Source organism: Triticum urartu, chromosome 5A (genome assembly GCF_056163025.1).
Source record: "Triticum urartu cultivar PI428250 chromosome 5A, HENAU_Tu73, whole genome shotgun sequence".
Classification (NCBI taxonomy): domain Eukaryota; kingdom Viridiplantae; phylum Streptophyta; class Magnoliopsida; order Poales; family Poaceae; genus Triticum; species Triticum urartu.
Window position 1 is genome coordinate 543,303,614 of NC_141877.1, and position 26,770 is coordinate 543,330,383.

The following is a 26,770-nucleotide window of genomic DNA, read 5'->3' on the forward strand; positions in this document are numbered from 1 at the left end:
TTGCCGGTCAAACATTCTTCCATCGCCATGAAGAACCGGACCAACACCGCCGCCGCGAAATCGATATGGATAGACCCGAATAGAACAATGTTTTATGATTTATAATCATTTTCATTCGAGTCGTCGGAGTATCTCGATAACAATAGAAGGTCAGAGCTACATCATGGAGACCGTGTCAATGTCCAAATCGACATGCATTTGTGTCAGTCTGAAGGGGGAAGGGTGGATTGACCTTGCAATGAAAATATCGGACCCCACCTGCCAGTGTGAGGGATTTTTTGACCGTGTGGGCACCCCGAGCTTTCGGCAGACACTTCCACGAACGAACAGGCAGCCATCGTCTGGTCCGCTCGGTCCAACCTTTCCTCTCCCGAAAAAAAAAGAAACAACTGCAAAGGCAACAGCCTTTCTCCGCCGAATCACCGGACCCGCGCGCGCGAGCTCGTCGTGGCATGGTGGCGATCCGCGGCCGGCAGCAGCGCCAGCAGCTTCGCCGCGCTCTCCGTGCCCCGCTCCCCTGACCGGCCGCGCGAGATTCGGAGGAGCGGCGGCGGCGGACGCCATGTTTGGGTCCCGGGTCCAGGATGGGGTGGAGATGCAGCAGCGGCGGACGACCAACAGGTGCGTGCCCGCGTTCTCTCGGCTCTCGTGGGCGGCTGGATTTAGCGGCACGGGGCCTCCCCGGAACGCTGCCCGTGAAGAGGAGGGACGGCCCTCCTGGGACGATCGAGGATGCCGCGTTAGATTATTTTTGCTTGGACTAGGTGTTGACTTAGGGGGAGAGGAGGATTCTGGCCATGGTTTGAGTTGGAGTAAGTTGTAGTGAGTTGGAGTTGGCAGGATTTAGCTTCGGCGTCTGCTTCGTTGCTGCCTCGGGGGATCGAACCAGCCGAATTCGAGTTTTGGTTGCTTAGGCTTGACAAGGCGTACAGTACGTTGGGGAGTGGTGGTAGTTTTGGAGCTGGGAATAGGAATGTGAGAGCTCATTTTGCTTCCCTATGTTCTAGCATATGCATGTTTGTTTGCTACTAGTACTCATTTGTATGCATCCAGAAATTAAGGACCAAAAGTGAAATAGGCTATATTTTTGACTCAGCTTACTTCATTTATCTACCAGTTTCCGTGCATCGAGGAATTAAGGACCAAAATGAAACATTATGTCATTGCGATGCTACCTAGTTACCAGGAGATTGCAGATGAGAACAACTCCTGTTGTCATCTGTTCCTGTGGGAGCTCTCAGTATCCACAGACCATTTCGACGTTGTGCAGTTTTTAGCACTTCTCTAAGTTGCTCTTCTACTCTGTCTTCAGGATCTTTCCCGATGAGAGGCAGGATCAATCCAAGATGCCGTTTCAAGCCGGACGGGTCGACAGATTCGCTGCCAACAGGATAGACCCAAAGACCCTCGAGAAGCTCAAATTGATGAATGAGGGCAACGTGCCATGGCACAGCCGCATCCTCGACCCCAGAAGCAGCGTGCTGCTGACATGGAACAGGGTGTACCTGGTGGCCTGTCTCTTCGCGCTCTTCATCGACCCTTTCTTCTACTACCTGCCATTTGTCAGAGTCATGGACCAAAGCACTGGTGTTTCGTGTGTTGCCGAGGACCAACGATTGAGAAATACTATGACCGTTCTGCGGACACTCGCTGACTTGTTTTATGTGCTCAACATTGCGATCAAGTTCCATACTGCATATGTAGACCCAAAGTCCAGAGTCCTAGGGAAGGGAGAGCTTATTGTGGATCTAAAGAAGATTCAAAGAAGATACGTCACATCAGATCTCTGTATAGACATACTTGCAGCCATACCACTTCCACAGGTAAATAACTCGAATCTTGTTGCGGCACTTGTCGCATTTTTCATGGCAACTACCTTAAGTATATTCCACTTTTCCAGCTAAAGTGTTAATATCCATATTCTTTCGTACTTAAATTGATTCATTATCATCTTTGTGGCAAAGATTGGTATGGTTCGTTGGGTGAGCACTGAACAGCAAGCCTTTAGTTGAGCCTATTGGATTCTTTCCCTTTGATTCGCTTTCCAAACCAAGACATCTGGACAGTGCCTCTTGTTTTTACATTAACCACATGAATTTAACCAGAAAATCGAAACTTTTAAAAGGTGGACCCAACTAGGTTTCCTCTGCAAAGAGTCAAAAAATACCCAAAAGATTTATTTTCTGTTAACTGCCACTTATATCCCATAGGTCTTTTTTCCTTTTCGTACTTCATCTGTTAATCGCCACTTAGATAATTTGTAAATGTTAGGAGTTTATGAAATCTAGAATTGCCAACTTATTTCAGCCAAACTTTATGCAAAATAAATTTATCTGTATAACTGAATTGTTTGACGACTAATTATCCCAAATATTGAATATCTATTACTTGATTGTTAAATCTACAGTGATAATGTGAATCTTCTGTTTTTTTTGCAGGTTACTGTTTGGTTAATCATGCCTGGGATTAAACGCTCAGATTATAACATCCAAAACACTACATATGCTCTTATTATTTTGGTTCAGTATGTCTTAAGAATGTATCTCGTTGTACCTTTAAGCAATCAAATCATCAAAGCTGCCGGAGTAGTTGCAAAGTCAGCCTGGGGAGGAGCAGCATACAATCTTCTGCTCTACATGCTTGCAAGTCATGTATGGTCACCTCAACCATTACCTCAGCCGTGTAATCAATTCCTAGTCACTTACTCAGAATAAAGTTCTAGGGAATTTGCAGCTCATGTAGTTTGTAATTCTATGTACAACTGAAAGATAAGTAGAAGTCGCCTCTGCTAAATATGGAACCTAAAATATCAGTTCATTAGGTTTTTCATACCTCATCTCGTAACTGGAATAGGCCAAAAGAGAATAATTCATGTGTATTTGTTTTCCTGGAATGCATTATTACTTATTAAAATCTGAAGATATGGACAAAACTGTTGGTGGTAGACATGCATGTGAGCTAGAAGCAGAAGACTATCACTATCATCTTGCATTTCTTTGCTCACTTTTGTGCAATAAATACTTCAGTGTCACTTCTGACCTGTGTGCATCACTGCAGATTACCGGGGCAATATACTATCTTCTCTCCATTGAACGGCAGATTACATGTTGGAATCAGCAGTGCCTTGCTGAGTCGAGCAATGCGTCTTGTAACATTGGGTTTATAAGTTGCGAGAATACTGGTTCGAGGAGTTATCTTGAGTGGCAAAGTAAAACGCAGATATTTAACAACTGTGATGCCACTGCTGATCCTCCAAAATTTAATTACGGAATGTTCTCGAGTGCATTGACTAAGGGTGCTGTCTCAACTTCATTCCAAGAGAAGTACTTCTATTGTCTGTGGTGGGGCTTGTTGCAACTTAGGTAGGGTTCCATCATTATCTTCTGTTACTTTGGAGTTATTGTGCATAAGTTTCTGTGTCTTGAATATGGTTAACCAGGTCTATTTGGTGTTTGTTGTCACCTTTTCAGTTCAAGCGGAAATCCTCTTCAAACAAGTGCATTCATCGTAGAGAACATATTTGCTATTGCAATTGGAGCTATCAGTCTCATACTCTTTGCTCAGCTGATTGGTAAAATGCAGGTAATATTACGAAATTCTCTGCTCTAAACTAGAAATGGAGGCATCAAAGCTGATGATTCTTATTTTATTTATTATACTTGTTACTTAGTTACCCTGTGGATCGGCTAAGCGTAGCAAACTTATTGCACTATTTGATAACTTGGTAGCAGCCTTCAGCTCAACAAGTTTGTTATGCTACATTTGTTGTTGTGCGGAAGTGTTAATATTATCAATGCTATTCTGTGTAGTGCTATCATGGATTGTATTGTATTGTTCTTCTTAATGGATGCATCAGGCTCGTGTGATGTATGAACTTGCATTTAATGGTTTGAAATGATTAAAATAACATAAAGCTTCTTCTGCTCTGTATGTGCAGTAAGCCATCTCCACTTTGACAGCTACTTACCTTTTCATTTTCATCTTTTAGACATACTTGCAGTCTGTTAGCAAAAGGCTTGAAGAGTGGAGGTTGAGGCAACGGGACATGGAGGAGTGGATGAGACATCACCGGCTCCCACCCGACCTTCAAGAACGCGTCCAGCGGTTTGTTCAAGTTAAATGGCTTGCAACGCGTGGAGTGGAAGAGGAATCCATCTTGCAAGCTTTGCCTGCTGATATACGTCGGGATGTACAGCGCCATCTTTGTTTGGATCTTGTTCGACGTGTAAGTTGTTGTTATACCCCTATCCGATGACTGAACAAGTAAAACTTTTTTAGTTTCTCAAAGGTCTTGATAGAACATTCTGTACTGGGGCACTCAAATTCAAATTCTGTCTCTTGTTCCTTGGCGGGTTTCTGATCTTTCTTTGTAAAATGTAGGTCCCTTTCTTCGCTGAGATGGACGACCAACTCCTGGACGCCATCTGCGAGCGGCTGGTGTCGTTCCTGTGCCCGGAGGGCACATACATTTCTCGCGAGGGCGATCCTGTGAGCGAGATGCTCTTCATAATCCGCGGCAAGCTGGAGAGCTCCACGACCAACGGAGGCCGGAGCAACTTCTTCAACTCCATCCTCCTACGACCTGGTGAATTCGCCGGTGAGGAGCTGCTCACCTGGGCCCTGCTGCCAAAGACCAACATCCACTTCCCGCTCTCCACAAGGACCGTCCGGAGCCTGACGGAGGTGGAGGCCTTCGCGCTGCGTGCCGAGGACCTCAAGTTCGTGGCGAACCAGTTCCGGAGGCTCCACAGCAAGAAGCTCCAGCACACGTTCCGGTTCTACTCCCACCACTGGAGGACGTGGGGCGCCTGCTTCATCCAGGCGGCGTGGCGGCAGCACCAGCGGAGGAAGCTGTCGGAGAGCCTGAGCCGGTGGGAGTCCTACTCGTGGTGGTCGGAGGAGCACCCGGCCGCCGATAAGCCTAAGCAGGAGGGCACCTCGAGGACCGCCGCTGAGATGCACAAGTTTGGCTCCGCGTCCAGGAGGTTCCGCGCCGACGACACCATGATCCGCAGGCTGCAGAAGCCCGACGAGCCCGATTTCTCCGCCGACCATTTCGACTGAAGCCATCATCTCGCTCTCCGATGCGCGACGCATTGTTTCGAATACCTGTTTTTGTTGTAAATCTAGTACGTACATAAGAAGAAATGTTGGAGTTTCCAGTGCCATAGATCATCCAGATATCCTGCTAATGTATAACACACATGACACATCCCTTTTGTGTGTCACTGTAACAATATGAACTTAGTTCTGAATGAATCTGAAGCTTGATATTTTCCCCCTGTTTCTGCGGGGATTCGACAGTTTTGTGTGAAATTCATGTAAAACTAGCACTGAATTATACAGTTACTAGCAGCTACAAATTACAGTATAGCTGACTTCTGAATTCTGATTGTGGTTTCAGTTATATCTTTTCTTCAGTTACAAAGTGAGTGAGTGTTGTTCGCTGTGGCCACCAGTACCAGCCCAGTCCCCAAATCCAGCAGGAGGCATGAGGGCGGCGGCGCGGCCCAAGATCGGCGACAGGGCGACGAGCGACGTGGTGGTGCGGCTGCGGACGCCGGACTCGGGCCGGGACGAGTGGCTCTACTGCCACTCCCGCGTGCTCGCCGCCGGGAGCGCCTACTTCGCCGACCGCCTCTCCGACGCCTGGCCGACGTGCCAGATCCTCGACTCCCGCTACTGCGTCGAGGTCCACTGCCGCGACGCCGACCTCAGCTCCCACGTCACCGCGCTCCGCCTCCTCTACGCCGCCGAGCCCGTCTCCCGCTTCGGCGTCCGCGGCGCGCTCTCCCTGCTCGACGCCGCCGCGCACCTCGCCTGCGCCCGCACCGCCGCCGCCTGCGCCGACTACCTCGAGTCCGCCCCCTGGGACGAGGCCGACGAGGAGGAGATCCTCGCCGCCGCCCCGCGCCTCGGCGCGCACCGCGCCCGCGTCCTCGCGCGCCTCCGCCCCGCCGATCCGGCCCCCGCCACCGCCATCTTCCTCTCCGCCTTCCGCCACGCGACGGCCGCGCCGTCGGCCGCCTCGCGGGAGCTCAAGTCCGCCGCCCAGGAGCAGCTGGAGTACATGCTCACCGAGGACGACGACGCGCCGCTGCTCGCCTTCGGCGCCGGCAGCAGCGACGCCGTCAAGTCTCAGGTGAAGGGCTGCGTGACAGGCCTACTGAACAGCTTCAGCAATTTCACCAGCTCCGCACTGATGAAGCAGAGGGAGGCCCCTTGCTCCGGCGAGCTTCAGCAGGATCTGCACTCCTTCGTCTCCGACATCGCCTGGGTCTGCCAGGTCCTGGGCAAGCTGGAGATGATGAAATTCCTCGCAGCCTACTGGGTGGAAGCATCGTCGGCCGTCGTCGCGGCCGTCGAGGCGGCGGCGGCGGAGTGCCACCCGGGGCCTGAATGTCTGAAGACCAGGCTGAAGGTCGTGGAGATATCCGCGAAGGTCCTGGAGGCCGTCGCGTTCGGCAACGTCGTCCTCCCGGCGGAGAAGCGGCGCCACGCCGTGAGCGTCTGGATCGGCTTCGCCGGGACAACGAGGCATCTGGTGGATGAAGCCGATCGTGGCAACGACGACGGCGACGGCGACGACGAGGACGGTAATAATGGCGACGGAGACACTGAAGCCGAAGCTGCATCAGCATCAGCATCAGCAGCAGCAGCAAAGATCGGCCTGGACGGCGAGGTGTGGCAGGGGCTGGAGTCGGCGATCACCTCGATCGTGACGACGCTGCCGTCGAACACCCAGGCCGAGGTGCTGTCGGAGTGGCTTCAGTCGAAGCACGCCGCGTTCCCGGACCTGTCGGAGGCGTTCGACGCCTGGTGCTACAGGTCCAAGGTCGCACGGAGGAGGCTGTCTTTCCTGAACAGCACCAATAGGGCGTCCTGATCCCCGGCCGGCCGGCCGGCAGGAGAGATCCATTGCCGTCGAGAGGAATGCATACTTCATGATGTCCATCTGCATGGTCTGGTCTGCAGTTGGCCTCTTCGGATCATCATGGACAGCACTGAGCATCTGCCTTTCTTCACCAACACCAATGGACATGGAATTCCATTGCTTTGCTATATATGGTCATATACATACTCACATTGTCAATCGTAGGCGTGGCTCGTGGGAACTGCTGCAAGATCTCCTTATGAACTTGCAGTCAGCATAGTAGATGCAACTTTTCGGACATACCATAGCTGATGGAATAAGTAAGCACCATCCAACCAGTGCCCTGCCCTGTGGAATCGGGGACACTCATGTGAGTGTGTACTCTGTGGTGCCAACAAGTTTGATGATACTTGATCTTTTTGTCAGACTCCAGCGACCTGTCGCTCGCAATGACAGCTGCTGGTTGGTCGTGTCGTGCCGTGAAAATGGAGCTGGCACCGGGGACGGGCCAGCGAAGAACATCGGCAAATACCTGAACTTTGATGTTTACCGGTTTCGATTTCAGATACCGGGAATGGAACTTGATGTAAGCCATCGGCCCCAGAATGTCTGATCAAGGAGCCCCTGGTGTCCGTTTGCTTCTTGCTTGAGCATTTCGGGTCAAGAGCCAGTCTTCCATTCCATGTTGTCAACTCGTTGGGCCTAAGCTTGATTGTTGTCAACTTGTGAAGGAAATAGCTCAAGGTGTCGTTGTCTGCCATGTTTCTTGCCTTTTCCGTTTCTCTGGCCAGGATGGTTTGTTACGTATGTTCCACGCGAGGCCTTCCGGCAATTGTCCACCCGATTACTGTTGCTCCTGGTATCTGATTTTAGCATCGGTTTTATTTACTGTGCACAGCAGCGCCCATGGCCTAATGGATAAGGCGTCTGACTTCTAATCAGGCGATTGTGGGTTCGAGTCCCACTGGGCGTGCTTCTCCTTTTTGTTTTGCATTTCCCTTCTCCTTTTAGTATTTGTTGTTGTTGTTGTTATTATTTTCTTTTGAAACGTACCATATAAATGAGTAATCAGCATTAATTTTTAATTTGTTATTATTGTCTTGCGGTGGCGGTGCTACATGCATGTTTTTTGTGGTGCCTCTCGATTTTTAATTTATTAGTAGTATTGTCTTGCATTGGCGGTGCTACATGCATGTTTTTGTGGTGCCCCTTCCTTCAACTTGGATGCGAAATACTCCCTCTGTCCCAAAATTATTGTCTTAGATTTGCCTAGATACGGATGTATCTAATATTAAAACATGATCTGATACATCCGTATTTAGACAAATCTAAGACAAGAATTTTGGGACGGAGGAATAGTACTAATCAGCATACTAATTTTATTTAGATTATTCTTGCTTGCTAGCCCTTATCACCGGCTCCATTTTGTACTACTAAGCACCACTGGGCGTGCTTCTCCTTTTTGTTTTGCATTTCCCTTCTCCTTTTAGTATTTGTTGTTGTTGTTGTTATTATTTTCTTTTGAAACGTACCATATAAATGAGTAATCAGCATTAATTTTTAATTTGTTATTATTGTCTTGCGGTGGCGGTGCTACATGCATGTTTTTTGTGGTGCCTCTCGATTTTTAATTTATTAGTAGTATTGTCTTGCATTGGCGGTGCTACATGCATGTTTTTGTGGTGCCCCTTCCTTCAACTTGGATGCGAAATACTCCCTCTGTCCCAAAATTATTGTCTTAGATTTGCCTAGATACGGATGTATCTAATATTAAAACATGATCTGATACATCCGTATTTAGACAAATCTAAGACAAGAATTTTGGGACGGAGGAATAGTACTAATCAGCATACTAATTTTATTTAGATTATTCTTGCTTGCTAGCCCTTATCACCGGCTCCATTTTGTACTACTAAGCAGCAGATTCTCCTTTTTCTTTCTTCTTGCGACTGATTTCAAGAATGGTTTGTTTCTGGTGAATCACCATGCTGTTAAGATTCCAGGTTTCATCCATGCTATTGTAGTACTACCTTTCAACAGAAACCCTGAACCTGAAAGCTCAAGCTGCTGCTTGTTTTGCTACTCGATGGTACTCCCTCCGTTCCCAAATATAAGTCTTTTTAGGGATTACAACAAGCGACTACATACGGAGCAAAATGGGTGAATATATGCTCTAGAATATGTCTACATACATCCGTATGTCGTAGCCCATTTGAAATGTCTAAAAAAACTTATATTTAGTAACGGAGGGAGTACTACTTAAGATCAACATGCTAGAGTAATCTTCTTCATTCAAGGGTGTTTGGGTATATCAACATCAAAATCAGCCTGCAAGTAACAAATCCAGACATGTACAGAAATAAGTACTAACAAGTGAACAGGCAACAGCAACTGAAAAACATACCAAAAAGACATGGCACTCGAAGGCGGCTTTCAGTTGTGGTGTACTGGCAACTGCCAGCCTAGTCACAACAATCACATTCAGATAAAGGGTGCTGGATACATTCGGCCAATTAGTGAATGGACTTCTGAACATAATTTTGCGCTGATGGTTATGAGGCCGGTAAGAGCACGCGAGACCGTCAAACCTCCAACAACAAATGCTAGTGTTCAAAACAAAGCATGGAATCACTGCATAGCAAACATTAATTAATTCCAGTAAAAAACGCTGAAATTCCTAATTATCAAAGCAACAGACTTGTGATCACAGTTGCCAATTTCGTATTATGCGAGCGCACATATTGTTAAAAGAGAAACGTATCAACCGCTATGAAAATAGTACTAAAATGTCCAGAGATAATCATCATCAACAGATGATCACATAATATTCGCCAAGAACTATAATCCATAGAATCACTGCATAGCAAAACACATGCGCACACTTCAAAGTTTAGCATCTGGTACTTGAGATGGTGAAACCTCTAGCAACAAATTCCAGATGATTTCATGCTAGTAGAATCCAGTTACCAAAGAGAGAACAAATGCTAGCAAAATACCGGAACACCCCAGTTGAGATTTCTTCATGCTTCACATAACAATGGCTTCTCCTCGCCCACAAAAACAAACAAAGAGGGACTTCAGCAAGGCGCATAAAGCTTATGGCTAATGCGCGCATCACTATGGCTCCGGCGTTATCTTCACCTGAACCCGCAGATGGACTTTGCCGTCAATGAAGTGGCTGTCGTCAGCAATGAACTTCGACCAAGGAATCATGCATCCAACACCTCGCCTAATATTGCTGGTGGTGGCGCGACAGTGCTTGGTGGAGAACTTGAGTGACGGTCTGGTCTTAAACCCGATGATATAATCTATTGCCCCGCTGGCTGCCCCCCTGTCTTCTTCTAGCATCTTTACTAAGATGGAAAAAAATGGTACTTGCTCTATCATCTTGCAGTCTGCCAGGAGGCAGAAGCCACGCCCCGCGCAATGGAACGGCTGCGAACGCAGAACTCCTGACGGGAAGAGCCCCAAGCACTTCTCGCGCTTTATGGTAAAGTTGATTATACAAGACGGGTGATCAATTAGAACGGCATCCGTCATACTGAGAGCTCGTGGCACCAGTGGAAGTATCCGTGAACTCAAGATCTTGTGTCTCTGTTCTGAATTTGGGTACTGCAAACAGGCCCACCTGAGCAGGAAATCATAGATGGATCCTTCAGATTCAATCCCGAGGCGGTTCCTTGATAAGATAACCTGAATCCCAGCGAGAGGGATCCTCATCAGTTCATCTTGGAACCTGAAATGAGATTAAACCATGCCTTGAGATAATGATTTTGTCACAACAACGTCCACATGTTTCCTCAAAAAGGATAAAAGATACTGTATATCTGAAAATCAAATGGGGATCACTTACTTTGTTGACAGGAATTCCTTGTACCTTTCAGCAAGGAATGTCTTGGCTACCTCTTTGACGGCAGATGCCATTGAGATGGAACGTGGGATATCTAGGCACCTCACTGCCGATTCTGGCGTCATAGGCTGGTCTATGAGCCGCTGACCGCAGAGCTTCATGCAAGATACAACCTCAAATTTATCAGCAGCCATCAAAATATCAACCAGAAGAGTGGGCTCGGTTGTTGGTGTCAACTTTCCACTATACATAAAGCGTAAAAGCTCAATGAAGGCCTTTTCCTCTGTTCCAAGTAAAACATGAAAGCAAGGAGGCATAAGGACTAATGAAACGGTTCAATACATCTCAAACTGGTAACAGTTAAATAAAGAAGTACTCCCTCCGTTCCCAAATGTAAGTCTTTTTAGAAATTCCAACAAGGGACTACATACGGAGCAAAATGAGTGAATCTGCGCTCTAAAATATGTCTATATATATCCGTATGTTGTAGTCCATTTGAAATCTCTAAAAGGACTTATATTTAGGAACGGAGGGAGTACAAAAGAAAAGGGATAGCTATTTTGTATGCATAGATGGTTATGTAATTAGTTGGGAGAAACTATAATAATGCATAAAAGAATAAAAAATATCGACTTCAGAGATAAGGTCTGTGGGGGAAATGAGAGTAACAAATTTATCATCAAAATTACAGCCCCCTCTCTAACATAAGCAATCATCTTTTAAATTCTACAAGAGGTAATCATATTTTTAAATAAATAAATAAATGAACAATATGATAACAATAGGAAACTGGAATCATCAGTTATAAGAATATAAGATGAAGATTGTCAGACTAGAGTGAACACTGTACCTGAATCAGCAATTGTAACTGTTGCATGTCTCTGGTCAGACTCTTTCATGCCATTTGAGAAAAGCTGAGAAGCACGCAGCTTATCAGAAAGCTAATTTCACTGATGATAGAACAAATGCATTTCAGTTCATCAGAATTACCTTGAGAAAAAAAGTACTTTGTGCTGCAAGAATCGCCGAACTAATATGTATGGTATTGACTCGTAAGACTGGTGTACCCATTAGTGCCATTACAGTACAAGAGGAGTCGATATCTTTTCCATCATCGCCTGCAAAAAAACAAAGCAGATAAACACAGAGAGCCATGCAAAACTAGGGGGTAGAACGGTGGAAGGCACATAGCAGAATTACTAGAGAAATTTTGCTGTCACACTAAATCTATGAAGGATCATATAATCATGAAATAATCACTTCATGTTCCAACTTCCAGGTATACATTCGACGTGTCGATGACACATTTGATAATAATTTGCTCTTGCCTTTTTGTTCTGGACCTATTGATTTTTCATTAAAATACACAATTATTAGCAGATTCAGACATTAGTCATCAAGCAACACATTTTTCTTGTGGAAGATGTAAAATAACTGGTCACCTTGTTCCTTTAATCTAAGGCTGAAGCATTGTGCTACCAAGATCAGACCTGATTACACGCCAGACGGGCCATATGCATAAGAGTTAAGAGTTAAGACACATGACCTGTATGTATGTACCTCAACAGCGATATACACGAACTTATCACATACATATTATTCCAAATCTGTTTAGTTGTCCAGCTGCTATTCTCAACTTGTATAATGGTATGATGTAGTTTGAACACCAATGCTGCAATTGGACGTATGGGCAAACATATGTACCAGTACTGGTTTGTTAACTGTTCTTCTGAATAAAATTACGTCAGAGAAAATGGAATGCATTTTAGAGTAACCCACACCACCTAGAAATCTAAAACTAAAAAGGAACTTGTATAAATAAAATGTATCAATATTGCATCTCCTTCCCCTTTTAAACAAACAAAGAAATGTAGCTGAAACCCCCAAATAAGCCAGGAGAAATCCACATCCTAATCACGTCCAGTGGCTAATGGTACTGTGCCCGTACGCACCATCGGCGTCCTCGCGGCGGCGCTTGCGGCTGGCGCCGGAGGCGGGCGCGTCGTGGCTGCCGACGATCTCTATACGCAGGACCCTGTCGGAGAAGGCCTCGTTGTCGAAGGCGAACTCGAAGCCCCCCGCGTCCACCTCCGTCCCCGTCGACGCGTCGTCTCCGGCCATGCGCGCGCCGTCTCCAGACTCTGGAAGCGCCGGTGGCCGTAACCCTAGCTAACCAGCAGAGTGGATTTGATCATGGCAGATTCAAAGAACCCCGCCGCTGTCTACAAACTGCAAATAGCTGAATTAGCGCTAGCTAACAGTTTTTTTTTTTTTTTTGAGGAAAGCGCTAGCTAACAGTTTAATTTCCTCTGGAGCATCCGATGGTTCTCGTTCACGCGAACATATATTTTCGTTTCCAACCACGTTTTCCTGCTACGTGATGGGAACAATCTTTTTGCCGGAATGAAAACATTTTCCAGTGTCGTCAATGAAACACGTCTTCACGTCGGTGAAAACACATTTCACGTGAGTTTTTTTTATTAGAAAAAATTCCGATCTATCTATACAGTACAAAGAACACAAAAATAATAAAAATTGCTTCTATATCCGTAGACCAAGTAGCGAGGACTACAAGGATTGGAGCAAACTGAAGGTGTGCCGCCGTCATCACCTCTCCCTCACAGGAGTCGGGCCAAACGTGTTGTAGCAGATAGTCGAAAAGTCGTCGTGCTAAGGAGTACCAGTGCACCAGAACAACACCCGTCATCAATGAAGATAAGTATAGATCGAAAGTATCCAACTTATAGACACACAAGAAACGAAGACGAAAAAAGACTGGACCCAAACGGATCCACCAAAGACTAGCACCGACTGATTCCCACGAGATCCGCTGAAGACTAACCTCCAGACACCCTCCGATGACGGTGGACGCATCACCGGAATAGGGGCCAGGCCGAGAGAAACTTATTCCATCTTGAGCTGCCACCGCCTCGTCTTCCTGAGAATGGCACAAACCCTAAACGAACTCACAAAAACACAGAGCAAGATCCCTCCCGCCGACAAGGACCGGGGTCCACCACGCCTCCATGGCCCTAGGGCCAGCCAACATGAGGCGACGGCGATGGGAGGCGGAGGAACCCTAAGTTCTTTCTTTAAGAGTTTTCACTGAGTTGTTAATATTAAGTCATACAGAAGTTGTTTTATTAGGATAATACAGAAGTTGCTATAAGTTTCATTGCTTAAACTCAGCGCATATTTCCTAGGCCGGGCTCTAAAACCTTATACAACGGGTGTTCGAGTGAAAAAATGGTTCTTTTTTTCTAACATTAATTTGCACACGGGTGCTTAGGGAGACAAAAATTAGGTCACGAACTCGTTCCCAAATTTCACTTTGGTCACTGGACATAGAACTCCCAAAATACGGTCATGAAAGTCATATTAGTGTACACCTACGGTCACCACATACATTTGGCTCCGTATTCTGCTAACATCATGTACTGTTTGATTGATTGACTGTCCACGTATGTGTCAGCAGGCCAATAGCAGAGTGAAATTCATTGGTGGTCACTGGACTTGTCCTTAAAATACACTTGATAACCGTATTCAAGATTAAATTGAGAACTTGCATGTGTTTTTGTTGTTGTTGCAAAAACATTGTGTAGTGCATTTGTACATGATGCCGTGAAAGTTCCCCTCTCCCAAATCCCTAGTCCCCTTCCACCATCATTCGTCGATTACCTACCAAACCGTCTACCACGTCCCCATCCTTCGCCACCGTCGCTCGAGGGAGCCACACCCATTGGAGCTCAAGGCGGACACTATGTCCGTCCCCGTTAGTGGTCACCGGAGCTTCCACACACAACCGATGCCTAAATCAATGAAATTGTCAAGCTAAGGTATGAGGACCACAATGCAATCCCACGGTGATGCTCCTGGTTGTCTCCCAACGCAAGCCCTAGTGGAGGCTTTGCCGCTGCAGCCAGCACCACCCGGGGGCCTTAGGCGGTGCATGTACGCCGATTTTCTTCAGTTTTTTTTCAATATATGTCTAATTTTTTCATGCACATTGTACATTTTCCTTATACATTGGATACATACTTTACACATATTAAAGATTTTTTAAATATAAGTTTTATGCCTACTTTTTTCAATACGTGTTAAACATTTTTCAACTGCACATGAAAACAAATTTTGAATGATACAAAACATTTTTTTAAATATAGACAATTTTTACATTTAGGATTTTTTTAAATGTCATAAACATAGTTTTGAAACGCATGCACATTTTTAAATATTTTGATTTATTACATGATTTTTATATTGTATAATTTTTAAAAAAATGCCACTTAGATTTTCATCGAGCACGTGATTCTCTTTTGTCACATATTTTGTTTTGAATGGTAGAAACATTTTCTAAAAGTTGAGTGATTTTTTTTGCATGAAAATTTTTTATATGCGGTGAACACTTTCAAAAAATTAAAATTTTTACATAATATATGTATAAATTATTTTTTCAAAAGATAAACAAGAGAAAAAACACATATGTGATGTCAGCGTGACAAAATAATATGGCTACTAGGTCGCTCCGTTACTGACTCCTTTAGGCGAGCTCGGCCTACGTCCTGCTAAAGCCGTACAATGACATGTTAGCTGGGCCGGCTCATTAACAGCGGCTTACAAGTGAGCTTGATTTTGCTGCGTTTTAGTATCGTTTTGCTTTACTATTTTTGTTGGCTTTTATTTTGGTTTATTCTCGTTTTCCTTCATATTTTCTCTTTCATTTTTCTAATTCATTTTTTATTCCTCAATTTTTGGTTAACTTTTAAAATTAGAAATTCTTTGACAAATAAATAAATAAAACATCTTCTTAAATTCCGATAACAATTTTTGATATGCACATTAAAGAATGAAAATATTTTTTGAGTATTTGGATTTTTTCTCAATTCATGATATTTTTAGAAATTTGAGAATAGTTTTTAAAAATATGTAAATATTTTAAAATACACTAACAATTGTATACTTCAAGAACATGTTTTAAACACGTGAATATATTTTAGAGTCACAAACATTTTCTAGATTGCAAAGATTTTTAGAATTTACGAAGGTTTTTGAAATCCATGAATATTTTTGAATAAATTTCTTGATCAATTTTAAATTTATGGGAAAAATTTCATATTTATGATAAAATTGGTTAAAATAGTACCAACACCGAAAGTATATAAATAAAATAAATATGAACACATGCACCAACAAAGAGTGCTCGCTAAAGAACGCTCGAGCTGTGCCGGCCTAGGAAAGCAGACACTTGTGTATTTCCAGCATTTTGTCGAGAGAGCGAACCGTTGGAGGTCTCGTAAGCAAAGAACCGTTCCCTTACTGAAAAAGGGCGCTAATAAACATCTGACGTTTCCTCAGGGTAATAAATCGAGCGAACGATCGTTCCCACAACCAGGTAGGAACGAATGAACGTTTTGGTTTGCTTAAAAAAAGCCAATCCAGCAAATGCTCCAAAATTGGCTTGCGAAAAAAGATAAATTTGACATGCTGTTATATAATGATTTGCCATGTTCTTGTCCTGTTGTATAAAAGTTTGTGAGAAAATTATCATGTTGGAGCAGAGTAATTCCCATGCGTTTTTAGTGTTTTGGTATAATTGCCACTCAAAGAATGGTAAAAATTGCTATTCTCAGGATTTGCCATGTTGGCTGAAGGGAATTGCGAGGCTATATAAACAACAAAGGTGAAATTGCCAAGCTCCAAACACACAAATTGCCATTCCGAATTTCTTCGCTAAGATTGCCATCCGAAGCAAACTGCTTTAGTGCCCTAACTCGTAATTCACTTAGAGGGGTGCGTTGGGCCAAACGTTTTAGGATTTGCACACATAATCTGACATGTGTGAGGGTGTTCGCTTGGAGGTACTGAAAATTAGTCATCAGATTTTTAGCATTCCAAAAAAAAGGAAATAAAGATCCATTCCAATGACAGGGACATATCAGATTGATGTTACTTACACCTCAAGTTTATTGGAGAGCTGCTAATAGGCGCCTCCAGTGCCGATTAGTCGGTCTGGCGCCTACTACGCGCATAAGTCGGTTGCATTCACAAAGCCCACTCATTCGCACATGTTATGTTCGTTCACATGGACTCATTCATTCGTTCGTTCACGTGGACTCATTCGTTCGCTCATTCACAAAAGCAGAATAAACGTTTTGTAAGAAAGTTTGCGAGTTCAAAAAAGTTCACGGATTTGAAAGTTTTCATGGATCTTGAAAATGTTCATGAAATTGAAAATATTTTGCTAATTGGAGAAAAAGTTCTCAATTTTTTTTACAAATTGTGAGTTTGAAAAAATTGATGGATTTGAAAAGGTTTGTACATTTTTAAAAATTTCATGAAATTTGGAAAAAAGTTCACGAAGTTCTCTAAAAAAGTTCAACGCTAAAATTACAAGAAAATTAAAGAAACTTCATGAATTCGAAGAAGTCCACGAGTTCAAAAAAAGTTTATGGGACTTGAAAAAAGTTCACGGATTTTGAAAATGTTCACAAATCCAAAATAAATCATAGATTTGAAGAAAAAACATTCATGTTTTGAAAAAGCTCACAAAACTGAAAATGTTCATGCATTTGAAAAAGTTCATGAAACAAAAAAAAGTCAAAATGGAGAATTTTCATGCATTTGAAAAACAAGTTCAGGAAGTTTTAAGAAATTCATGCATTGAAAAAAAGGAAAAAAACTGGAGAAAGGAAAGAAAAAGGGAGACAAAAAACTGAGTAAAAACCAAAGAAAAACTGGACAAAACAACACCAAAAGAAAAAAACAAAGTATTCTTTTTAGTGTTACATTTGACGCTCAACAAAGAAGAGAAAATAAGTTACCACACACAACAGGTGAGTGGTCCCAAATGGTTATCGTGGTTGGTAGTGAACCTGAGGTTTAGAGTTTGAATCTCAGGTACGTCCATTGTTTTTTTTTTTGCGAATCAAGAGCTTTATAACTCAATTAGGGGGGATTACACGGGAGCTGAATACAACTAGCTAAGAAATGAGGCATATAATTTATCCACAAGCATCTCCTCCTCCCTTCTGTGGCTTGCTTTGCACACCGATGGGCCGCTTCATTGGCTTCCCTATGTACAAACACCAGACCACAGCTCATAAATCCTCCCACAAGCTCTTTGATTTCGTGGCAAACAGCTGCATCCGCTGCTCTCTCTGAAAGTTCAGAGTTGCACATCCTAACCACCTGCTGAGCATCACTTTCAATACATATCTGTGAGTAACCCATGTCTCTGGCTAGTTGAATCCCGTCCCGAATAGCGTACAGCTCCATAGTCTGGGCACTTGATGCAAAACGATACCACAAGGCCTGCGCTCTAATTAGGTTGCCCTCTGAGTCTCGGACCACCAGCCCTATACTTCCACACCCTGCCTGCTCAAGAAAAGCCGCATCCACATTGATTTTCAGAGTTCCTTGTTCTGGTGCTTGCCAGCGATCTTCCTCCCTGGTCACCACAGGTCGGGTAGTTTCCCATGTTGTTGTAAGATCAACAGCATTATCAAGAGCCCATCTAATAGAAGCTTGAACTGATCGTCCCTTCTCACCATGAGTACGAGCATTCCTTTCAGACCATGCCGCTCAACAGCCACATAGTACTATGCATACAAATTGGTCTGATCCCAGTTTTCCTTCAATCAAATCTGAAGCCCACGAATGCGGATGTAACACTGGGATTTTAATCTGCATCATGGTCTTCATCTCCTTCCAAAAGAGTCTTGCCCAAGTGCAATCGAACAGGGCATGAGTTATAGTTTCCTCCTTGCCACATAGGTAGCAGAATGGGGCCTTTTCAATATGTCTGGTAAGCAGGACAGACTTACAGGGGACAAAACCCCTTATAACTCTCCACCAAAAATTCCTGACTCTTGGTGGTACCGCTATCTTCCATAGTTTGTTCCATAAGGCATTTCCTGCCGCTCCTGAAGAAGACGGTTCGTAGGCATGTCTCATGCTTGTGCTCAGAATTTTATACGCCGACCGAACTGAAAAGTTACCATTCCTCTCCACCTCCTAGGCCCAACAATCTTCACCCCAATTCCCTATGGGTTTTAGCAATGGCATGCACATCAGGTGCAACAAAGTTTGCTTCCAAGGCAGCAAGATCCCAACTATTATTCACATGATCAATAAGCTCCTCCACCTTGGTGCATGCAGCCCCTGGTAACCGAATAATTGGCCGATAGCCATGATTGGAGGGAATCCAAGGGTCCTCCCAGATGTTAATACTCGCACCATCCCCAACACGTTTAATCAGCCCTAGATTTAGGCATTCTCTCCCATGTAGTATTGCCCTCCAAGTATGAGAGGAGTTCCTCTTTTTTTTAGCTGCCAAGAAATCTGAATCATGATAATATCGGCCTTTAAGCACCTTTGCACAAAGTGATTCAGGGTTGGTCAGAAGTCGCCACCCTTGTTTAGCCAACATGGCTTGATTAAAGAGGCCAAAATCTCTGAAGCCCATTCCCCCCTCACATTTTGGGATAGCTATGTCCTGCCACTTTTTCCAATGCATTTTCTTTTTCTTTTCATCACCTCCCCACCAGAATCTTGCAACAATACTTGTGATCTTTTTGCAGGTCTTTTTGGATAGTCTAAAACATCCCATTGAATAGGTAGGGATTGCTTGGCATATAGACTTGATTAGAACTTCTCGTGCTGCACTACTCATCAGTTTTGGAGTCCACCCATTAACTAGCTTCTTGATCTGCGTGACAATGTGCTCAAAATGACTCTCTGATGAGAGCCCAATAGCTGTGGGCAGCCCAAGATACTTTTCAATCAACGCTTCTACATCAATCCCTGAGCTATCATGAGTTGCTGCCTTCATCTCATCTGTGCAATTTGCACTAAAAAAGATAGCCGACTTATCTTTATTCACCAACTGTCCTGAACCTTCTTTGTATGTTTCTAAAATCTCATTGATTCTGGTTGCACCTTCACTTGTTGCCTGAGAAAAGACTAGACAGTCGTCCGCAAAAAGCAAGTGAGAGACCCAAGGGGCATGGATACCAACTCTGATTCCTTTCCGTAAATGAGCAGATCCATATGACTTGAGCAAACAAGTTAAACCTTCTGCACATATATAGAAGAAACAAGTAAGGTGAAATAGGGTTGCCTTGGCGTATACCTTTCGAGGGGTTGAAAGAGTCTGAGAACACCCCATTCACACAAATAGAGAAGGATACTGTCTCCATGCAGGCCATCACCCTTTCAACCCACTGATCTGCGAAACCCAGTTTTAACTGAACTGCTCGGAGATAGGACCACTCTACCCTATCATACGCCTTTGCCATATCAAGCTTGATAGCACAAGCCCCTGCTTTCCCTTTCTTCCTTTTCAAATAGTGTATACACTCATAACCTGTTAGAGAATTATCCGAAATAAGACGACCCGGTACAAAAGCACTTTGTTCTTCGGAGATGATTTCATCCAGTATTGGTCTCAACCTGAGAGCCATTACCTTAGATACAATTTTGTACAACACATTGCACAGGGAGATCGGTCTGTACTGAGTAAGATCTTGAGGTTCTTTGATTTTTGGGATCAAGACAAGCACTGTCTTATTAATAGCCTCAGGCATATTACCTGTTTCGAAAAACAACTTGACAGCCGCACACACGGACTCCTTCAGCAAGTTCCAGTGCCTAATATAGAAACCTGCAGTAAGACCATCGGGCCCTGGGGACTTACTAGGATGCATCATAAACAATGCATTTTCTATCTCAACCTCTGTTACTGGCGCACATAATCGTTGGTTCATTTCCTCTGTGACCTTGCCAGGGATAGAGTCTGTAACTCTCTCCGGTCTAGTATTAGCTGCAGCTGTGAAAAGGTTTTGATAGAAATTGACCGCTTCTTTCTCCAGGTCCTCTTGAGCAGTTGCAACTCCTCCGTTTTCACGTTTCAGAGATTTTATACGATTTGTTCTCTGCCTCTCACGGGCCCGTGCATGGAAATACTCTGTATTCCGATCGCCTTTAAGCTTCCAGCCAACCCTCAAACGTTGTTGGGCCATCATTTCTTCCCGGGTTATTAATTCTGATATTCTCCGCATTAAGCTTTTCTCTTGCCTGGATGGCCCCTGGCCCAGCGCATTGAGTCTAATTTCCTCCAGCTTCACCCTTAAGCTCTTGAGCTGCTTTGAGACTGACCCAAACTCGTCACTGCTCCATTTTTGTAGACGTCCTTTTACCCGAGAAAGAGATTCTTGCACGTCCAGCAGAGAGCCAATGCGTGGGACCCAAGCCGTGTCCACCACCTTGTCATAGTTTTCATGCCTAGTCCAAGCATTTTCAAAACGGAACGGTTTGAAACGCCTTTCACGTCCTACCCAATCAGACTTTTGGACTGAGATGATCAAAGCACAATGGTCTGATTCTGTGGTTTGAACATGTTGTACAGTTGTGTTACCGAAAAGTTCCTGAAATTTATCATCACCAAGTCCTCTATCCAGCCTAACTTTAATGTTGTCATTATCTTGTTGCCTGTTATCCCACGTATATGGCAAGCCCATATATCCCAGGTCATCAAAACGACACTCATCCACAGCTTCCTGAAGCCATCCATTCTCCATTCATCACGTATTAGGCCACCAAATTGTTCCGTTGCCTCAAGGATTTCATTAAAATCTCCAGCACATAACCATGGGTTCTCATACTGTTCCCTCAAATATTTCATAAGTTCCCAACTATTTTTCCTCTTAGCTCTAGCCGGCTCCCCATAGAAGCCAGTAAACCTCCACTCCTTATCTCCCAAGTTCTCATTCTGAATCAAAACATCAATATGAGAGTTGTTATATGATTTCAAGCTTACCACCGAGTCACTATTCCAAAACAGCGCCAAGCCACCGCTCAGTCCCTCACTTTTAACACCAAAGGCGTTCGAGAAACCAAGCCTCAACCGCAAGTCTTGAGCTCTCGTAGCAGACAGCTTAGTCTTCGAGAGAAAGACTAAGCATGGGTGATACAACTTCACCAAGTTGTTTATTTCATTCACTGTCTCGGGCCGCCCGCAACCCCGACAGTTTAGACATAGTATATTCATTGCGTCCGGCGGTCATCCACGAGGGATGCCGCCGATCCAACTACCTTTTCAAAAGATCCACTACTCTCTATTGCCAAACCATCAGTCCCTTTTAGCTTTTTCCTATTAGCATTTTTCTGAGGAGTTGTTAAAAGGTCCTTCTCATTGGTTCCATCAAAGAGACCAATCATTCCAGTCACCTTAGATGCATGATCTACAGCAACCAAAGATTGGCCCGGATTAACCCTTTCTGCATGGTCAGCCACTGAATTAAGGGCTAATCTTTTCCTTATTATTGGGTCATTCTCCAGCATAGTTGTATCCAAGCCCGAGTTCTGTTCAGCTTGCTTCAGCGGGTCTTGAACCTGACTTGGAACTTCCTGTGTCTCAACTTCTGCGTTCCAGCGCCAACTAGTCATGCCGTCATAGTGTGACTTTGTCCCATCGCCTCTCCCAAAACCCCTACCAAAAGATGCTCCTGTCCGGCCCCTTCCTGTACCTCTGCCGGTGCCGTGTCCAGCCCCCCGGTTTTGCCAACCATCAGCCAGAATGAAATCTCCCCATTCAAACTTGGAAGTGTCATGTTCCCCTGTGCTACATTCCTCATACCAGTGGCCTAACAAACCACAATGATTGCAAAAAGTGGGCATTTTTTCATACTTGACCTGATACCAGTCCTTTGTTCCTCCTTTTGTGATTGACACAAAGCACTCTAGCTTTTTTTTCCACATCCAAGTTCACTTTAACCCTGACAAAAGCACCCACATAGCCTGCTGGCAACTGGGTCTGCACTTCTAGAATTTGCCCCATCTTCCTGCACATTCCTTTTATCACGACCTCATTCAGGTAGTTGTCAGGCAACCTTAGAATTCTCGCCCAAACCGCCACTTTGTCCAAGACTATCGATCCAGGATTTGTAAACCCGTCATATTCCATCATCATAATAGCTTGGTTCCTGAATAACCAAGGTCCATTCATCATTGCAGTATTCCAGTCACCCAAACAGCCGAATTGCACAGTGAACAGATTGCTATCAATCAAGCGCCAGCGAACAGCCTTCGCTGGATTCCAGGCAGATCTCATGTCGGAATATAGGGCCGAAGGGCTAAATCCCTTATTTGTGTGCACCTTCGCGATAGCCAGCCACTTCGCCTGAACTCCTTGCAATTCCGGCACCTCTTCCCAGACGAAGTCATCTCCATCGTCTTCATGCAGATCGAGTCGATTGAGCAATTCCTCAACCTCTTCCCCATACCCCTTAGTGCTACTACTGCTCCCTGTAGCCATGACTGCCAAAACAAGCGCCAACTCTACCTTCAACCTCCGAGAGAGCCTCTTCCAACCAAGGCCGGGCAGGAGCACGGGGCTCCCCCGTAGTCAGCCTGAGTCGTCGGAGGAATGGAGGGTGGAGGAGGGGAGATCGAGCGGGAGGACTAGACTCTGGACAGCGGCGCCGCCAGAGGATTGAGAGCCTCTTTCAGCCACGACGGGGCAGGAGCACGGGCTCCCCTGAAGTCAGCCCGAGTCGTCGGAGGGATGGAGGGTGGAGGAGGGGAGATCGATCGGAAGATCTAGACTCTGCTCAGCGGCACCGCCAGAGGAGTTCGAGACCCTAACGAAACGCTAGGGGAAAAAAACAAAACAAAAAAAATTCTTTTTTTGGTTCGTCCATTGTTTGAACTCTGGATCGGCCTGAGTTTTTTTTTGTTTTTTTTTGGTACGTCCATTGTTTGAACTTTGAAGGTTGAAGTAAAGAGAAAAAAGTAGATGGGCCGAGCCAGAACGGAGAGGGGTGTGCGCCAGTTTATAGAATGGTATATAACCGACACTGACAGCCTGTTTGGTAAACACTCGGGCAAGGGAATGGGAGTTTGCACAAAGATGTTTATGAAGGTATTAGACATGGGAAGTAGACTTTTACTCCCATTCCCTTGTTTGACATATGATGGGAATTGGCATGGGATAGAACTCTGCTCACGAATTAACATGATACTCCCTGAGAAGAAATCGGTGGGAATTGGCTTTCTCAACTCCCAATTCCATTCCCTCTAATCAAACAGTGAACTTTTAATCTCCTTACCCCTCAACTCTCATTCCTCATCTCTAATTTCCTCGAACCAAACAACTTTCAGTGGCCGATCTTTAGTTGAAGCAAAACCAGGCCACGACCCGCCCATTTTTTCTTCAAAACAGTGGGCCAAGGGGGAAGGGGGATAGGCCGTGAGGGAAAGAAACATGTGTTCCCATTCAGCTAGGCCTGCCCAAGTCACGACTCCGCTTACTTTTACATCTTCATCTAGATACATTTGTTTGAGCGACGATTAACATAAGACCAAGGTAGTATATTTCTTAAAAAACAATGCTTTCCTTTTCCACATGGTGTATTCCTACCATGTACTGAAAGGAAAATGAAATGAGAAAAATACGTTGTTCCGTGGTACTAATATTCTCTGGGTGACTTTGGGTGCGCAGACAAGCAGATAGATGAGACAAGGCAGATTAGACATGAAAAGCGGCCGGCAGCAGGCAACGTGTAAGAAGTACGAACAACCAAATTTTGAGCCAGGCACCCGAGGGCCAACCCTAGCCCTCCATGTTCCTAACTAGCTAACTAGCTAATATGAGCTTACTACTTTCCATGCAAGCTTGATTACTTGATCCGTATGGACAAGCAATCCCCCAACTCAATGATGGAGTCCTTGCTAAGCTAGCAGGCGAGATTAGACTAGTCCTCGATCGATCACCAATTGGTTCATGCACTATTACAGAGCAGTAAACATCTTCGGCGCCGGCTTGACTTCTTTAATTCTCTTCCACAACCAACTAAGAGCATCTCCAAGGCCCCTCAAGACATTTTTTCGTCCGCCGACGTCAAAAAATCGCCCAGTCGCGTCCCCAAGAGCCCAGTTTTTGCCGGCTCGGCCCGAAATTGGTGCCGGCGGATCCAACCCGAACCTGGCGCGCTGGGGGTCGCTCGGGGGCGCCGGGCGAATCGTTTTTGGCGCGAAGAGCCGCGGGCCCGCCGCGTCAGCGACTCTACTCTCTTCTCGCCCCTCCGTCGTCCTCATCGCCTCGTTTCCCACGGCGAATCAATGCCAAAACTGCCGCGCGCTGCCGCGCCGGTCAGCCTCCATTGATGCCTCACGGGCGGCGCAGTGAAGGCTGGGCGACGCGTCCCTCGGCCGCCACGCAATCACACCACGCGTAACGCGTCGGCCAAGCCTACCACGCGGCGTCTCCGCCTATAAAGCCGACTGCAAGCGCGCCGGAGAGACTCACCCTGATCATCCACCGACGACGCGCTCATTTCTCCCTCTTTCCTCCTCTCGCCATCACCAGTTGAGAAAGCATGGCCAAGCGTTTCCCAGGCGACGGCGCGGCGGCGAACGGATTCGGGTGCCGTCATCTGCACGAGGACGAGGCTCGCCTCCTTTTCGAGGCCGAGTATCCGGTCCCACCGGACATGCGGGTGCCCGGGGCGTGGAGGATCAGCGCCGGCGGCGTGCTGGTGCCCCCGGTACCCACCGGCGCGGCGCGGCGCGCGGAGATCGCACGCATCCGCTTGTCCCTGCCGCGTGCGGCGAGGGAGGGGCCCCGGTACGTCCCTGACAGCCCAATCTGGGAGCCGTACTTCCACCGCCGGCACGACGAGCAGCTCGAGGCCACCAACGGCGTCGTGCCCTCCGGCAGGTTCAACGCCGCCGGCCGGCGTCGGTGGTGGGGCGTGCCCGGGCGCATGTTGGAGTCCGTCCTCGAGTACATCGAGGGCGGCAACACGCCGCGCCTCGAGTACCCCGCTCCTCCGTCCTTCTCATGCCGCCGGGGAAGCTCCTGGACGCCGAGGCGCATGGAGACCGGGGTGTCCTCCTCCTCGCCCCGCGGCTCTCCCTGCCTCCACCTCCGCCCCGTCAAGCCGGAGCCCCAGGACACGCCTGTCAGCGCGTGTACCCGCAGCTCCGGCGCCCTCGTCGAGCCCAAGGTGGAGTCCAGCCTCCCCCCGGAGTACGAACAGATAGCCCGGCGCGGCTTCTCCGACGAGGACGCCATGCGGTGGTCGCGCGATGACTACTTGCGCGAGGAGATGGTCCGGCAGCGCCGGGCCCTGGAGGAGATTGCCGCCCGCAAACGTGGGCGCGAGGACGAGGACGGTGTCGTCGTCCTCGATAGCGACGACGACGACGCCCCCGGACCGTCCAACCCGCCGTGCCAACCGGGGGAGGGATGCAACAGGGACGGCGGAGGCGTAGGCGGGGGCGACGACGACGACGACGGCGGTGACTACACGCGGTTCTACAGCCTCCTCGGCATGTAGAACCGCGTGGGCGGGCGGCGAGGGAGACGGCGGGGGTAGCCCGCGGTAGTTTTTTCTTTTTTTCTTTTTGTAAAATATGTTTAAATTTGAACGAACTCGCCCGTGTTTGCTTTGTGTTTGCGCCGAATTTAAACATTTTAAAAACCCGTGGGGGGCCGCGACTGGGAGGCATCACGCCCCCAGTGCGCGGTTTAGCGCCGGTGCGCCCCCAGAGGGCGATTTTTTGCCCCTCCTAGGGGGCCAACGGCTGGAGATGCCCTAACATCACTAACGTGGCGAATTCAGTGTAGCTCATCAGATGATGAGATTACCGGTGATGAAACTAGCCTATCAATGTTCAAGTCTTAGACTTGCACCGGTGCTTGTATTTTTTTTTCTTAATTTTTTTTCTAGACTTTTCCGTGATGTTCATTCAGTCGAAGGATACATTTTTTGGACAATGAAATGTTTATGATGACTTTATCAATTTTAAGATGTTGTGTTGGCCTAGTATCTTAAAAATACTCATAGAGATAAATTGTGCATGCGTTTATTCATAGAGATAATTGTATGTGCGTGTTTACGAGCATCAACGATCATATGTAAGTACCCGCAAAAAAAAAACGATCATACGTAAGAAAAACTAACTCAATCCGTGACAAGTTAACTCGAACTAGCTAGGGAGTAGTAGTGTAGAAAAGGAGACGAGAAAACAAGTCAACCAAGGGA

General features: G+C 46.1%; 4 protein-coding genes and 1 non-coding gene across 6 annotated transcripts; 3 read left to right on the top strand and 2 right to left on the bottom strand.

The window, feature by feature from the left end:
- The first annotated feature begins 326 nt into the window (after positions 1 to 326).
- LOC125510407 (cyclic nucleotide-gated ion channel 17) lies at positions 327 to 5,303 on the top strand. The gene is made up of 7 exons (XM_048675576.2): positions 327 to 621; positions 1,313 to 1,823; positions 2,439 to 2,651; positions 3,058 to 3,362; positions 3,471 to 3,582; positions 3,989 to 4,225; positions 4,381 to 5,303. The coding sequence occupies exons 1-7, from the start codon at positions 563 to 565 to the stop codon at positions 5,062 to 5,064; spliced, it is 2,121 nt and encodes a 706-aa protein (XP_048531533.1). The 5' UTR covers positions 327 to 562; the 3' UTR covers positions 5,065 to 5,303.
- Positions 5,304 to 5,446: 143 nt separating this feature from the next.
- Positions 5,447 to 7,596, top strand: LOC125510408 (BTB/POZ domain-containing protein). Its single transcript, XM_048675577.2, has one exon. The coding sequence runs from the start codon at positions 5,492 to 5,494 to the stop codon at positions 6,884 to 6,886; it is 1,395 nt and encodes a 464-aa protein (XP_048531534.1). The 5' UTR covers positions 5,447 to 5,491; the 3' UTR covers positions 6,887 to 7,596.
- A 178-nt stretch (positions 7,597 to 7,774) lies between these two features.
- Positions 7,775 to 7,847, top strand: TRNAR-UCU (transfer RNA arginine (anticodon UCU)). The gene has a single exon. It is a non-coding gene; the product is annotated as a tRNA-Arg (tRNA).
- Positions 7,848 to 9,671: 1,824 nt separating this feature from the next.
- LOC125556603 (BTB/POZ domain-containing protein POB1-like) lies at positions 9,672 to 12,948 on the bottom strand. 2 transcript variants are annotated; one of them, XM_087523476.1, is made up of 5 exons: positions 12,677 to 12,948; positions 11,715 to 11,842; positions 11,575 to 11,638; positions 10,752 to 11,007; positions 9,672 to 10,610 (listed from the first exon to the last, which is right to left on the bottom strand). In XM_087523476.1, exons 1-5 carry the CDS (start codon positions 12,843 to 12,845, stop codon positions 9,992 to 9,994), a joined length of 1,236 nt encoding a protein of 411 aa, XP_087379602.1. In that variant the 5' UTR covers positions 12,846 to 12,948; the 3' UTR covers positions 9,672 to 9,991. The 2 variants fall into 2 exon arrangements, with proteins under 2 accessions (XP_087379602.1, XP_048575256.1); XM_048719299.2 differs by having other exon boundaries at positions 10,728 to 11,007.
- A 5,805-nt stretch (positions 12,949 to 18,753) lies between these two features.
- LOC147972678 (uncharacterized) lies at positions 18,754 to 22,169 on the bottom strand. Its single transcript, XM_087524426.1, has 4 exons — positions 21,816 to 22,169; positions 21,337 to 21,492; positions 19,855 to 21,280; positions 18,754 to 19,799 (listed from the first exon to the last, which is right to left on the bottom strand). Exons 1-4 carry the CDS (start codon positions 22,167 to 22,169, stop codon positions 18,754 to 18,756), a joined length of 2,982 nt encoding a protein of 993 aa, XP_087380552.1.
- Positions 22,170 to 26,770: the final 4,601 nt, after the last annotated feature.